Raw genomic sequence first — 17412 nt, forward strand, 5'->3', positions numbered from 1 at the left:
TTCGTTGGTTGACCTTTTTGATTACCTTGGGTTGCCATTTCTTCACAGAAAAGTTAGCCTCTAGAATGAGAACCTAGGTAGGTGACCTCAAACCTTCCTGGTGATAACTACAATATCTACGACCAGGACCCTTCTTCTTCAAAGTCAGAATCATTGAAATGATCGTTGCAATTACACTGCTCTCGCTTGTCCGTCCATTATCCGCGAGTTAGTCAATTTGGACTGGAAAGGTCCATACTTTCCTTATATTCCCAACATTTGAAATGTATGCATGCTGAACCCTTCTTTAGTTGTATTGCTCCCAACCTGCAACAATGCATCTGGCAGACATATTTGCTAATTCCTTCAAATTTTGTATAAAAAATGAAAATAAAAATATTAGTGGGTGATGATGATACCAATATGAAATTGCCTCAGTCTTCTGAGAGTAGAACGTCAGACCATCGCCTGTGATGCAGCGATGCAGGCCCGCCCACATTTTGGACCTGAAAGTGGAGTGTTCCAAATGTGTGCGGAAACTCGTTAGAAAACAAGCCTAAAATCACTACTATATCTATTTTGGGAGAGATTTTACATGTAGACATCATTAAGCTGCAATGTTATCAGTTTATGCTGGACCGTTTAAGGTTCCACGAATAAATTGACTAACAGACGTGTGTGATTTGTTGCGAATTCCGTGTTAATTTTTTTCTTCCTTTTTAATGTATAGATTGTATGTAAACAGAGCAGGGATTTATTTGTTAAATGGATGTGTGTAAATGAACCTGTTGCATAAACTTTCTACTCATTATTATTTTTATCATTGTTATTAGGTGTGGTTATCACAGTTTATTTGTTTTTAAAACATATTCCTATCTTTCAGCCCTGCATTGTGACAGAGGGGCCAACACGAGCCGACGAGGAGACCAACTTAAAGACCTCTCCACCTGCAGAGGAACACACTCCTTCTCGCCCTGCCGTCTCTGAGTCAGAGATAGTGGAGCGAGTCGACCGCCCATGTTCCAGTGAGTTATTCCTATCATTGATGCTCTACTAATGGATTTCTTGTACAGTGGAACCTCGATTTACAGGCTCAATTGGTCCACAAACAGGGTTTGTAAATTGAAATATATTGTATATTTAAGTAGGGTTGGACCGATAAAACAATATCAATATCCATCAAATCAAATCTTATTTATAAAGCACTTTTCATACATAAAAAAACGTAACGCAAAGTACTTCACAGACTTAAAAAGAATACCCTGATGACCCACATCCCTCATCATTGCACACACACACGCACACAAATACCAAACACAAAAACACACACACACGCACTTGCACATTTATGAACAAATTAATGTATGGCTGAGTACAGAGGAGCCAGGTAAGAAAACACTATCATAGGAGCCACCTGCACCAGGAGGTCATCAGACCATGGCCACCAGGACGCTGACACAAAGCGCCCCCAGAGCACGGCCGATAACCCTTGGTGAAGATGGATCCCTCTGAGGAATGCTGGAAAGTAGAAATAATAAAACCTTTAAAATTTCAAGAACCATTAGTAGAAATAAAGAATAAAATACAAATAAAACTTATGAAGATGAAAAAAACATTTATTAAATAAATAATAAATAAATAGAACTAAATAAATCTTGCATAACTAATAAGATAAACAGTAAAGTACGAATGACTTCAATAAAATTGATAAATATTAATCTATCACATAAGCTATATCAATATAAAATGTGTTTGATAAAACATTCGAAACATAGCTATATTTTTTGGTCGGAAAAAAACAGAAATTACGATGCAAGAGTCGTTTCATGAAGTCACTGGCGCTCTGGGATTCCAGTAAAACAGGAAACAGGAAGTGTCACTGAGAAATGGGAGGGACAGCCAATCATGTGACAGTATCGACTACCATTTTTGGTTGCGCCGTCTTTCTGCCTCGCTGAGGATTCTCTGCATGGAGTGAGAAGACAAACTATAATATTTTGATATATCAACTCAATAACAGAAACTTGTCTTTAGTTTTGTTGGCGTTAATGCAGGCGGTGCGGCAACATCCTGACACTTCCAATGTGTCAGTTTAATGAGTAACTTCCCATTCCACTGTGTCGTTTTCAATAGCATATACACTACTGCTATCTAGTGTCTCAAAACTTCAACTACCTTAAAATCCACGGCAATCATTTCATTATCGTAGCGACGCTCATCCTACCTGGCTACCAGACACCTTCTCCACTGATAAAAGACTTAGACTAGACTAGACTAGACTTCCTTTTTATTGTCATTCAAATTTGAACTTTACAGTACAGATAAGAACGAAATTTCATTTCATTAGCTCATGATAGTGCAGGATAAAAAAGCAATAAGGTGCATATATGAATAAATAACTAGGTTACTGTACAGATAAATACATTGCACTTTTTCATATGCATCCACGTTTATGGATGTATGTTATATTGTCTTTTTTATTCCAGCGAGTTAATCCATTTTGGGGGGAGTTGAGTTGACACCTTTGGTAATTTGGAAATTGGTTTACTGTATTTATCGAAAGGCTTAAATAACTCATAAAAAGTATCAATAATTAGACATCGATCAATATAAAAAACGTATATATCGTGATACAGTTTTCAGCCATATCACCCAGCCCTATATCAAAGCAAATTGTTCCATATTTGAGTAAAAATATGTACACTTTGAACACAACATGAAGTGCTATACAGTTCTGTATATCAAACAAACATAACAAGGGGTTGATGGATCAACTTTATATATATTAAAGCCAAAATAATCACTAGGTGAGCGTTCCTCCTATACAGCCACCCTGCTGAGACACACACACACACACACACACACACACACACACACACACACACACACACACACACACACACACACACACACACACACACACACACACACACACACACACACACACACACACACCCTTTAACTGGACCTGTGGTGCAATCAGAGTTTGAAATCACAAAACTCCTTAACTTTAACAGCCATGTTGCTACAAGGATTAGGAAGACAATTTAAAATCTACTTTACCTTGTTGGTTAATCTTCTTTGCATGCAGCAGAAAGAAGGGGGTTGAGGAGAAGGCAACATGGATACTTCCTGAATGTTTCAAATCACACATTGCTTCTCCGTTGGTTTTTTGGACTCATACTTAGCAAGCAAAACTTCAAAAACATTGCAAAAAGGCTAAACAAACACATCAGAGCACACAAAGTAGTAATGAACACAGTAGCTAACAACAGCAGTGCTCTGCTGACAGAAGGAGCACAGAGCTCGATCAGCAATGAATGTGCTGCCTGGCACAAAATGGCTGCGCTGCAAGGCACACAATGGGTAGATGAAACAGTCATACAGCCAGGGTAGACAAAAGTCATAAAAGAAAGCATATTTTCATTTAGTCTGCGGTTTGTAAATCGAAATGTTTGTAATCGAGATTCCACTGTATTTCTTTCCCCTCAAAACAAGTCATATTAAAAATGTGTGGTTTTCATTGGGCGTTGACAACATGCTGTAAAAAAGAAGAACAGAGAAGTGGTGTTTGTGAAAGCAGTTGCAATGGATGTTTGTTGGGATACACCATGCTTGTCTGTACCCTCGGTTTCACACTTTATTTGTGCTTTTTTTGTTGTGCTTTGCTCCTTCACCGTGATGCCAAAGAAATGTTAAACATTTGCAAGACTGTTATATTGAAGCTGTGAGAGGAGGATTGCCTGCTGGGGTTCAGTAAGAGCCTGGCCTATAAAGACGATGCCATGACGTTGTATATGTGTGAGTGTGCCCTGAGGGATTCCAGCACTACACTGGCTTTGGGAGCTCAGTGCGTTTATGTGGAAAGTGCTTCTGTCTCCTCTTATTAGTGCACAGACTGAACAAATACCTTTTCACAAGGTCATTTTCTTTTTCTTTTTTTTTAGTGATTTACTTTCCTGCGTATGTATCTTGTTTTTTATGTTTATTATCACCATCAGTTTGTTTACGTTATGTTTTCTATTGCATCACTCTATTCATCACTTTCTAGATCAGGGGTGTCAAACTCATTTTAGATCGGGGGCCACATGGAGGAAAAATCTACGCCCTAGTGGCCTAGTGAAATCACGACACGATAACTTAAAAATAAAGACAACTTCAGATTGTTTTCTTTGTTTAAAAATAGAACAAGCACATTCTGAAATTGTACAAATCATAATGTTGTTGTTTTTTTTTTTACACTTACATGTTGCGGTTAATAGTATACCGTATTTTTCGGATTATAAGTCGCTCCGGCGTATACGTCGCACCGGCCGAAAATGCATAATAAAGAAGGAATAAAACATATATACGTCACACTGGAGTATAAATCGCATTTTTGGGGGAAATTTATTTGATAAAATCCAACACCAAGAATAGACATTTGAAAGGCAATTTAAAATAAATAAAGAATAGTGAACAACAAGCTGAATAAGTGTACGTTATATAACGCATAAATAACCAAACTGAGAAGGTGCCTGGTATGTTAACGTAACATATTATGGTAAGAGTCATTCAAATTACTACAACATATAGAACAAGCTATACGTTTACCAAACAATGTCACTCCTGATCGCTAAATCCGATGAAATCTTCTTCCTCGTTGTCGCTCCTGGTATGCGCCGCTAGCGTCCTTTCTTTCTGCTGATCGATCGCCGTTTTCTGCTGCATATTTCACTACGTCCAGCTTGTAATCTGCAGTATATTATTTCCTTTTCGGTGCCATTTTTGTTCAGCCCTTCTCAGTTTTTATAAGTTACCGCCAATGTTGTAGCAGTGTGCTGTGTAGCAGTAGCAGTTAGCATCCCATGACCCACAATGCACTTCTGCCATGACCCGCCCCCGCCGAATTCTTATAGGTTGACGTGTGTGTGACGATTGCTGACATTTGCTTCGTCTCTTATGCGAATGAGATAAATAATATTATTTGATATTTTACGGTAATGTGTTAATAATTTCACACATAAGTCGCTCCGAAGTATATGTCGCACCCACGGCCAAACTATGAAAAAAACTGCGATTTATAATCCGAAAAATATGGTATATACTTTATTTGTCGTTATTTATATTTTCTGAATAAATGATGTGATAATGTTCATCAGTCAACTCATTGGTGTTCATTTTCAATCTATCAAGATAAAAAAAATTATATCAAAATCAAATTACAATATGTTATTTATGTAGTTTGATCATTTTCCTCGACTGATGTACTAACATTATGTGGTTTATTTTGTACATATGTAGCATCATCTACAAAGATACAAAGAATTGCTATCGCGACATCCAGTGGACACATTTAGAACAGCAGTTTCTTTCATTCCAAAATTTCAGGTTAATTTTTATACTTGGCAAACTCATCCCGCGGGCCGGATAAAACCTGTTTACGGGCCTGATCCGGCCCTCGGGCCGTACGTTTGACATCCCTGTTCTAGATCAACGTTTGTTAGTCAGGCCTCCACCCCTCTTTTCTCTCTGGCTATTTTCTGTTTTGCCGTGAGCGCCCCCTGGTCATTTGCAGAAAGTCATCTCAAACTCTCTTTGCTGCAGAACCACACACGCACACACACACACACACACACATACACACACATGCAGACACACAGTCTAAACCACAACTTGCTTCACGACATGACACCTGGTTAAAGAGTCATGACAAAGGCCGCAGACACGCACGGTGGAGTGGAGGCCTGAACATGACTCCTCTTGGTCTCAGGGGGTGTCAGAGCTCCGTTTTCATGTGTTATTTAAAGGCTCTCCTCATGCACGTTACATTGTGACTCATGCAGACATGACGCGTCCTATTTACTCTTTGAAGTGTTTTTATACATGAACGGAAGATGTGGCCATGTGTGGCTTTCTGCTGCGTTTGAATTGTTTTATTGCTGAACAGCACTGAAATGCACGCTCCCTGGGCACAACTAGGGGTGCAATGATTAGTCGATGTCGACAAATGTTGATTGAATCTTATTTTTTTTATAGAGCTTTTCTCTAGTGACTCAAAGCACTTTTACATAGTGAAACCCGATATCTAAGTTACATTTAAACCAGTGTAGGTGGCACTGGGAGCAGGTGGGTAAAGTGTCTTGCCCAAGGACACAACGGCAGTGACTAGAATGGCGGAAGTGGGGATCGAACCTGGAACCCTCAGGTTGCTGGCACGGCCACTCTACCAGCTGAGCTATACCGCTGACAAATGTGTTCTTAAAAAGAATACATTTGTCGCTGACAAATGTATTTGTTGATAATAGTGGGTGACCTTATCGGCAATGTTTTGAGTGGAAACAGACAATGCGATTCAGCGCAACCAGTGACAACAGAAAGAGAAAAAAATGGCTGCAACTACTTCAACAACACAGCTAGGGACGTAACGATAAACAGTTTTAATGATAACCGCATTGCAAAATCCATTGTTTTAAATTAAAATGATCAAAAAAACGTGATTTAAACTGCGCTTTCACAGACTAACTAGTGCCAGCTTGCTAGCTTAAATGCTAACATGAAAACAAGAGACATTAACGTCTTTCTCCATTAAGAAATGACTTACCCCATTCCAAACTTATGTAAACACATGAAATGCTAAAACGCTGTCCTAGTAATTAAGATACTCAATTGTGCTCATTGAATCTACAAGCTGTGCTCTCTTAGAACAAAGTTATCGTTCCATACAAGACAGAGTTGGTTTTAGGGTGCGTTCAAAGACCGCTGAACAGAGTAGGACGCCACAACGCCCACCAGAAATAATAAATAATAATAATAATTTTATTTAAATAAATCTTGAAGTGCTACAGTGCAAACCAATATTCAAAACAATAAAAGCATTGCCATTTAAACAGATGAAATAGTGCACAATACAAAAGCACTCTCAGTGAAACATAAGAAACACAAAACATGCAAAATAGTGGATATTCTTGTAGTGTGTCTATTTGTTTTTGTTATTTAAAAAAATAACTTGGTCAAAAGATTTAAGTGTGTGTAGAAGTACTTTTTGAGCACATCCAACAATACTGGGATGATAATGTGATCATTTTGGTCACACTAACCGTCATATGAAGTTTTCATATCTTTAAATACCTTAAAACAGCACACGAAAACATTGGCCCTGCGGTGAGGTGGCGACTTGTCCAGGGTGTACCCCGCCCTCCGCCCGAATGCAGCTGAGATAGGCCCCCGCGATCCCAAAAGGGACAAGCGGTAGTAAATGGATGGATGGATGGAGCACACGAAAAAATTTCTCTCTAAACATGTCAAAAAAACTAATAATTTGCTACACTTGCTTTTTAAGGCAGTACACCTGTCATGCGGCACTATTTAAAACAGAGGCATGTCGGACATCTCGAGGACTCCAAATCTCCTTTGCATAATAGTTAACTTGTTAGCTAGCTTGCTAACTAACAACGAAGGGACAGAGTTGTAGGAAAACTATCATTTTAGCCAATGTCTGCCAACTAAACTTAGTCCATATACCTGTGTGCAGTTTTCTGGAATCAAAAACGTGAACATTTCTTGGATGGTCTTAATAGTTTATTTGAGTTTTAAAAATATATTTTTATATTATTACAGTTTAAAGAAAATCAGTGGTACAATTGATCGCTATCTATAGCTTGCTTTTAAATAGACAAAAGTTAAACAGAGGTATTTTTTTCCGCAAATAAAAAAATAATCAAGCTGAGTATAAAAGTCGACGGCACTTTATAATCCGATTAGTCGAGTAAGATGGCATGTCGACTATCACAATGGTCGTTAGTTGTTGCCCTAGCTACAAAATTAGGTAATTATTACTTTTGGTTACCGAGTGTCAGATTGTTACATGTTACACCTCACAGTAACATGCAGCACACCATACCATTTCTATATAGTGAATACAGGTATCGTATTTTCCAGACTTTAAACTGCATCTACTAAATTTTAGAAGAACAAATTATTTTTCATTATTTAGAGGCACCAGGCCACGTTGTGAAATGAGATAATTACATAAAAATATTTTGTAAATGTTTATTTGCATACCTTAATTGTTTCCACGGTAGTTAAACGGCTGATCAAGCTAAACAGTCATTGATGTCTTTATTCATCCTTTAAGAGATGAATAGGATTTTCTCTTTTTTAAATAAGGTTCAAGATGTTTATCATTCTTCTTCTTGTACTGTGTAAACATTTTGAGTTTGAACTGTTTCTTGGAGTGGACTATTTCAGTACATTGTTTGATTTCTTTGTTTAATCCATTCCATAATTTAGTCGTTAGCAAAGAAAAATCCATAGATTAGCCGCACCGTTGTATAAACCGCAGGGTGCAAAGCTTGGGGAAAAAAGTAGCAGCTGGAAAATACGGTATATTTAAAGTATGCTTGTTTTTTTCCAGGGTACAGGTGAAACTCGAAAGCTGGTTTATGTCAACAATTAAACTTCAAATATGAAACAAATATGTGCTATTAACGCTTTAAAGGCAAAGTGAGATATGTCAAGCCTTTAATTGTTATAATTTTCATGATCATGGCTTCCAGTTTTTGAAAACCCCAAATTTTCAAGGATTTTCAGTTCAAGGTTTTTATACAGTAAGATGTACGCCATAATCATCAACATTATAATACAAGAAGGCTTGAAATATCTTGAGTCATGTGTCAGTTATTAGTTTCTATTACTTTCACCTTGTATATCTAATGGCTGGAATAAACAAACCTGTGTTATCACCTCTATATGTACAGTGTATGTATATGTATTGTTGTGTGTTTGTCTCTCCATTACACATATGGCTGATGCTATTGTAATTATGAGACAAAGCTTTGCGTGTATTGTGATGGCAACATCACAGGTGGACTTGGCAGGGTTGCCTCTCTGGCTGCTGGCCAGTTCAATATAATTGCAATTACCCGCTGTGGGAGGGTGTGAGGCTGGCTCATTTTTGGCTTATAGAGAAAAGGAGGACTTGCTTTGCACACACTCCATTGAGGAAATGTCCAGGACGGCAGGTCGGCTTCTGCTTGAGAGGAGGATGCTGACCATACAGGCGATGGGCGACATGCAGAGGAATGCCACTGCTTGCACACGCCCCCTCTCCTCTTTCTCTTTCATTCTCCTGTGTACCCCCACAGCCACTGTTGTCAACTGACCAAAAACTGTTTGTATCACCTAAGAGATATCTCTAAAGTTAGAAAATAGTTGTCAAAATCGGATCTTTAAATGATCATTCACACATCCATCTCATATTGCATGGACTATTGTAATTTTATTTTCACTTCTTTCAACAAATCAACCTTAAAGAGACTTCAGACTGTACAGAATGCGACTGCCAGACTTTTGACCAGTGCACCCAGAACAGCCCACATTATCCAATTCTATCCCCATTCTATCCAGTCTTCATTGGCTTCCAGTCAAATTTAGGATAGGGTTCAAGATCTTCCGTGCATTGCATTGTGGTGCCCCGAAGTACATCGCTGATTTGTTGTGCCCCTACACTTCAGGGCGCAGCCTTCAGTCTTCAAAAGATCTTCAAAAAACAAAAAAACATGTTAAAACCCTGAGAGATCTGGCTTTCCAGGCGGTAGCCCCCAGACTCTGGAACGACTTGCACCAGTACCTCCGTGAGCTTACTCTTTTAAAAAAAAAACATTTGAAGACTTTATTTTTTAGAAAAGCTTTTAACTTCCAAAAAAAATAAGAAATTTAAGACCTTCTGGAGGAAAGTTCTGTAGTCAGATGAAACAAAAATTCATAAAAGAACCAAACTTCATGAAAGTTTTTTGTGACAAACAAGTATGTGCTCCAATCAATCTATCACAAAAAAATAAGAGTTGTAGAAACTATTGAAAACTCAAGACAGCCATGACATTATGTTCTTTACAAGTGCTTTTGACCACGACTGTATATTATCCAATGTTGATCTTTTTTATGATGTTGCCCCTGTTCTTTTAATTCACCTATATTTTGCATAGCACTTTGTGATTTTTATCTGTGAAAAGCGCTATATAAATAAAATGTACTTACTCACTTAAAGCAGAGAGAGGGACGGACCTCCCTAGACTCTAAGCTTGTCAGAGCTCCCACAAAACCAATAAATCACATGCCTATCTATAGAGTCTTGGCAAAGTGCCGCCTTGCTGTCTTCTTTTTTCCCACCAAGCAGAGCTGAGGTGTGTTAAACTCAGTAGTCAACTGTAGTCAACATAGTGGTAGCACCACAATAAATACTCATTTTGATTTATCTTGTCATTTTAACATCATGATTCAAAACACTACTCTACTGCTCACATGTGTTACCATATCTGAGTTATTGTGTAGAAATATGGGGAATTACAAAAGGACATTTCATTCATTAATTGTGTTACCAAAAAGGTCAATTAGGATAACACAATATGTTAGATATAAAGAACATACAAAACCTTTATTTTTTAAATCAGAAATATTCCAATTTAATTATTTGGGAAAACTATAACATGGATCCAAGAATGTGGATGGTGGCGTGGCTTGGTTGGTAGAGCAGCCGTGGCAGCAACTTGAGGGCTTCTGGTTCGATCCCCGCTTCCACCATCCTACTCAGTGCTTTTGTGTCCTTGAGCAAGACACTTTACCCACCTGCTCCCAGTGCCACCCACACTGGTTTAAATGTAACTTAAAGATAGGTTGCACTATGTAAAGTGCTTTGACTCTCTAGAGAAAAGCGCTATATAACTATAATTCACAACACTTAAAGGGGAACTGTACGTTTTTGTAATAACTTTAAAAGATTAAAATACAATCTAAAAGGCATTAAACACACTGGGCTTTTCTTATTGCAATTAAAAATTTACAATTTTACATATTACATATAGCCTGCCATTATCTAGGATTAGGTTACAATAGAATAGAACGCTTTATTGACATTATTAAATGCTTCATGATTTAGGGTTGCCAATTTTGATCTGTGCTTTAAGACAAATACAATAATTAGTAAATACTAAAAACAATACTGCGGCTAAGGGTACACAGAAAAGACATGTAGCAAATACAACACAAATGAAATATTGGGAATTATGTGGGCGGTTTTGACTGTGCTAATAATTGGCAACAATCTAAACAGCACACATATCTACATGTGCACAGCAGGGTACCTAGTTAACTATATCACCTGTCACTCTTTAAACACCTTGTGCAGATCTAAAGGTGGGAATACTGTATTGCCACCTTTGGGGAGGCATTTTTCAAAGCACCGCTTGCAGCACGGCGCGTCTGTGTTTGAAGCGTCACCTTTATTGGTAGTTGGAAGCCCAAATACCTCCATATTGCGCTTCACGTACCCTCTTTATTAACCAGTAAAATGGCAGTTTCTGCCTTTTTCTCCTCTCCACTCAGTTTCTGCTTATATGCGCTGTGTGTGCGTGTTGACACAGTCATGTGCGTCGGCTCAATAACGTCACCGCAACTTATGAGGATGAAAAAAAGTACAGGTATATTTTAAAAGCACTAGTACCTTTTTAATTCATTTGTATACCGCAGTACTTTAGTAGCGGTATAACACACAACCCTAGTCCCACCATTACACAACAAACCTCGCAGCAATGGAGTTAATGGCTGAGATTGTTTTTTTTCATTCATAATGCTTTGGTTGATGAATAAACAGAATAACTACTCAGAGAAAAAGCCGCCATCTACGACTGATGTCTCTTGTGAATTTTTCGAAGGTATTTAGTGATAATGTTTTCACATTCGCAAGCTTTTGGTCTGCATTTTAGCCTTACGTTAGCTGGCGTGACTAGCTGGCTAACATTACAAACTAATGAGTAATATATTATAAAACGTATACAAAAATTTGGGAATTTTCTTTGGCCCTACCTGGGCGAGTCAGCATCTGAAATCCCTCGCTCTGAAGAGCTAGATTCATACCCCCCTCCCCTCATTATGCCCACTACCCGTAAATGCAAAGAGTCATTGGGACACCACTAACCTCATGAGAACGCGCAAAATGTAGGGATAGGGCTAAAAAGTAGGGTGAGGGCTGTGTATTAGGACTGGACCTAATCATGTATTCAGTACCCATGACGATTGTTGTCTTTTCTGATTTATAGATGTTGTTACACTCTCAGATACTCGTGTTAAGCAATGCCAAAGTGTCAAATCAAAAGGTTCATGCATTTGGACATAAGCTTACACACATTTTTGGATGCCTCTGAACGCTGTGTTTTGCTGTCTGGCTACATTGTGACATCACAGCGAGGCGGACATACACATGTGGATGGAGGAGGAGCTCTGTATGAGTCCAGCTTAGTTTGAGGAAACACAAGAAAAAGTAGAATAAAGTATTATTTTCATCTAATCTTGGCATGTACACAATAACATGGACGGGCGACATGCTGTGTTTTATGTAGCTCTGTATCAGAGTCAGCAGGTGTACCTAATGTTGTGACCAGGTGAATGTATATGATGCTTATGCTATAATATTTTCTTCGCCTTCAAAATATATATTTAAACAGTATACATTTTCAAATGATAAATCCATAAACAAACATCTTGCAGAAATATGCAGAAAGCGGGTTATAAATGTGACTGTGGAGCAACACTTACACCAAAGCATATCCAAAATACACTATATTGCCAAAAGTATTTGGCCACTTGCCTTGACTCACATGAACTTGAAGTGCCATCCCATTCCTAACCCATAGGGTTCAATATGATGTGGGTCCACCTTTTGCAGCTATTACAGCTTCAACTCTCCTGGGAAGGCTGTCCACAAGGTTGCGGACTGTGTTTATAGGAATTTTTGATGCAGCTGCTCGGCCATGGAAACCCATTCTATGAAGCTCTCTGCGTACTGTATGTGGGCTAATTGGAAGGTCACATGAAGTTTGGAGTTCTGTAGCAAATGACTGTACAGAAATTTGACGACCTCTTTGCACTATGCGCTTCAGCATCCGCTGACCCCTCTCTGTCAGTTTACGTGGCCTACCACTTTGTGGCTGAGTTGCTGTTGTTCCCGAACTCTTCCATTTTCTTATAATAAAGCCGACAGTTGACTTTGGAATATTAAGGAGCGACGAAATTTCACGACTGGATTTGTTGCGCAGGTGGCATCCTATGACAGTTCCACGCTGGAAATCACTGAGCTCCTGAGAGCGGCCCATTCTTTCACAAATGTTTGTTGAAACTGTCTCCATGCCTAAGTGCTTGATTTTATACACCTGTAGCTGAGCCAAGCGATTAGGACACCTGATTCTGATCATTTGGATGGGTGGCCAAATACTTTTGGCCATACAGTGTATATTATCTATTCTGGACCACAAGGAAGTATGTTAAAGGTAGATCAAAATGCCCATAGTTCTCTTTTAAGTGGTGTTCGGGTCTGTGGGACCCCTTTTCATTTTTTTATTAAAAGAAAAATGATACAATTAATACATTTTTCAAACCTAGACTCACTGGCTTTGGCTCATTTTCTTTGAAGAACATATATCAGAATACATATTTAATGAACACACACCATACACCCCCCTACACATTTCTATGACATATAAGATGTCCGGGTCCGCTGGAAATTGATGTTCTGTGTACCACACGCACACGCACACACACACACACACACGCACACATACACACACACACACACACACACACACACACACACACACACACACACACACACACACACACACACACACACACACACACACACAAACACACACACACACACACACAACAAGGCCTAGACAGGAGGAGGACAAAGTGCAGGTGCACAGAACATCAGAGGGTCGAATGTGCGAGAAAATAAGAGCAGACAGTGTTGACAAACAATGTTGCAACCTTGTGTAGGAACTGCAGGTGCAGAAACACAAAAGAAGAATCCCTGTGGGATGCAGAAACTGGCAGAGAAATTTCCATGCAACGCTCATATTGTTGTTACTCAGCCAGTGTTTCTGGGTCGGATGGACCTGTTGCATTTTGTGGCTTTTAATGCCTCACAATTAAACACTTTTATATTAAAATACTGAACAGATGTTTACCTTATCCCAATAAACATCTGTTTATATTAAAATACTGAACAGATGTTTACCTTATCCCAATAAACCTCTGTTCAGTATTTTAATATAAAAGTGTTTAATTGTGAGGCATTAAAAGCCACAAAATGCAACAGGTCCATCAGACCCACAAACACAGGCTGAGTAACAACAATATGAACATTACACAAGGGTTAAGCACCCTTTTGGCCAACTATGCCTTTTTTCAGCTTTTTTTTTTTTTTTTTCTGACATCGGTGTTTGCAGCCCAAAAAAAACATGTTCTACGGGCAGCTTGTGGCCTTCGGGTCCTACTTTGGACACCCTGCACAGTCTGCACAGTTCAGCTCGCCATGGTGCGGCAGCGCACAGTAATGGCATGCAGACTGTGTGAGTGGTGTAGCAGCTACATAAACAGTTGACATCATAGCAGTGTAGCCCACCAATGAAGCCAACACAGTAAAAACAAGGCAACAATAGACTTAGACTTAAGACTTAGACAAACTTTAATGATCCACAAGGGAAATTGTTCCACACAGTAGCTCAGTTACAAAGGATGGAAAGGATAAGGATGAAAAGGATCGTGCACACAAAGTATAATATATACTGATATATAAGATTATTATCTTATATTATATTATTATATAATATATACAATATATAACAATTACCATGTACCGGTACAATATTACAGTATATGTAACAGCTGCAGCAAAAAAAGAAGGGCAGCAAAAAATAAAGAGTAGATCCAGCAGAAAATAGACATAAACAAGGAGAGGCAGCTAACACAGAAGCGGTCAGGTAATAGACAAATATCATCTATCGCTGTATAGATGATATAGGTCAAGCTACTGAAGCATTTTCTTTCTTCTTTTGTCTAATCACGGTTTGTTTGAAGACAGCGACACACACGCCTTTCACAAATTGTTGGTGAAACATTGATTTGCGTCAGGTTTGTGGCACCTTATTAATAGAGAACACTGGGAGTATTATCATGCATCTTGTGACTGCAGAAAGTAAAACTAAATACTCACTTCAATCGCATTTTCTTATTTTAATATACTGGAACCCCAAAGTCCTTTGAAGCGTTGCTTTCAGCACTTCCATAATATCTTTTCTTTGGAGGGTGCAGTGGAGAGGGCCCCGCAGGCGCCTGTTTTCGCAGCCATCATTTTGGAGTAATTCAGTAATGATCACAGGATTTTTGAGAATCAGAGGTCTGTTCTGCAGAGTGGCGCCAGTCCTGGCGGGCACACGGGGGGGGAGAATTAGTCAGGAGACAGTGGGTTTGGCAGCGTGCCACAGTTATTAGCCACTCACAGGGTGGGCACGGGGTTACGGCCTCACTCAATCGTTCACTCTGTGTGTGTTTAAAGTGTTTGTTTGTCTGCATGTGAGTCAGCCTCCTCTGGTCACACTGACCTCATTGTGCAGTCACTCCTGCTTGATTTGTCCACTCTCCAACACATTCCTCTCTCCAGAAACAGACCCTTCGCCTCCCTCACTTTCTTTCACTCCCTCACTATCCTCTTTTCCTCCGGATGGATTTGATTTAGTGACTGTGGTTTTCCATCCGCAGCCGAGCAGCCAGCAGGAGCAGATTTAGGCAAAGACCTATAGATTCACAGCCAACAGAGCACGTCATTACTTGGCTCGAGCTCATCAGCAGGACGGAGCGCTAATAGATGTGAGCCGCCACCATTCAGGAAGTAATGAACCTCTCTTCATTTCATCCCCTTAATTATTTCCTGTTCATGGCCTGCATAAATTGCATCAAACAATGACAGCAAATGAAGAAAAAACAGCTATTGGCTGCAGCGCTTATAAACAAACACACGCGATTAGAACAATATATATCTTTGAGTTGTGTCACTCAATAGGAGGTTGCGACCCGGCATGAAGCAATGAGGTCAGGTTCCAGCAGAAAATGTGAGATGACCACTTAGTAAAGACCTCGAGACTCTAACCTTTGACCTCTCAGGCACGAGGAAACAGGTGTTCAAGCAGGATGGGGCCTGTCTGCCTGCACATTTGACGCTGGCTGCAAGCTGGTTTTCGTCTTCTTTTATTTACGGCCGCTCTGGACTCCGGATTGTAGAGATGAAAGGCACAGATCCATGATAGTGTCCATCAATGAAAATTGGTTGTGTTGAAGGAGACGACATTTTGTATTGGTTACTTTCCTCAAGCAGAAAAATAGGCGAGTGGACTTTGATCGCTACTTGCTTGTTTGCAGCATTGAAAAGAAAAACTAAACAACCAAATTATATTATGCTTGATCAAATTTTGCTGCAAATCAAGACACATTCATGATGGGGTTGAGTGTAATGTTTAACACTGAAGACTCACATTGCCCTACAATTGTCCGGGAAGTAATAAAAAGGGTTAATTTTTCGATTTTTTTTCTACATTTAAAACACTTCCTTGTGGTCTTCATAACATTTGATGGTGGTTCTTTGGTGAAAAAGTTGCATAAATTATCTAGCTGCTTTTCGACCGTCTCTTCAGGATGCGCCGTTTTGTGAGCGGTCTTATATACTCACCTCTACTTTGACTGCGTCTTCTTCCAGCCAGCCAAGTTCAATCTATATGCTACTTTGTATTCGAAATGGCAACAGCGGAGGATGATATGCATGTACGAGCCAGTCTGCCCCACAACAAGAGAATAGAGAAAAAGAAGGAGTTTATTGACTGCAAGGTCAGACTAGCACAAAGTTCTTCAGGTAAATAATAGGGGTGTGGGAAAAAATTGATTCGAATTCGAATCACAATTCTCACTTTGTGCGATTCAGAATCGATTCTGTGGATTTTTTTTTTCCGATTTTTTAAATTTTTTAAATTTATTTTTAAATTTAATTTTTTTTTTTTTTTTTTAAATTAATCAATCCAAAAAAAAAAATACACAGCAATACCATAACAATGCAATCCAATTCCAAAACCAAACCCGACCCAGCAACACTCAGAACTGCACTTAACAGAGCAATTGAGAGGAGACACAAATACAACACATCACAAACCAAAAGTAGTGAAACAAAAATGAATATTATCAACAACAGTATCAATATTAGTTACAATTTCAACATAGCTGTGATTAAAAATCCCTCATTGACATTATCATTAGACATTTATAAAAATAAAAATAAAGAACAATAGTGTCACAGTGGCTTACACTTGCATCGCATCTCATAAGCTTGACAACACACGGTGTCCAATATTTTCACAAAGATAAAATAAGTCATATTTTTGGTTCATTTAATAGTTAAAACAAATTTACATTATTGCAGTCAGTTGAAAACATTGTCCTTTACAATTATAAAAGCTTTTTACAAAAATATACTACTCTGCTTGCATGTCAGCACACTGGGGTAGATCCTGCTGAAATCCTATGTATTGAATGAATAGAGAATCGTTTTGAATCGGGAAAAAATCGTTTTTGAAT

At 38.9% G+C, this 17412-nt stretch overlaps 1 protein-coding gene across 1 annotated transcript in view; it reads left to right on the forward strand.

The window, feature by feature from the left end:
* Nucleotides 1-17412, forward strand: part of gse1b (Gse1 coiled-coil protein b) — a 421407-nt gene that overhangs the window by 136616 nt on the left and 267379 nt on the right. The window contains exon 2 of the mRNA XM_062026964.1: nt 863-1004. Within this exon, the coding sequence (XP_061882948.1) occupies nt 863-1004 (142 nt within the window). The remainder of the gene's footprint in view (nt 1-862; nt 1005-17412) is intronic.

Source organism: Entelurus aequoreus, linkage group LG02 (assembly GCF_033978785.1).
Source record: "Entelurus aequoreus isolate RoL-2023_Sb linkage group LG02, RoL_Eaeq_v1.1, whole genome shotgun sequence".
Taxonomy (NCBI): domain Eukaryota; kingdom Metazoa; phylum Chordata; class Actinopteri; order Syngnathiformes; family Syngnathidae; genus Entelurus; species Entelurus aequoreus.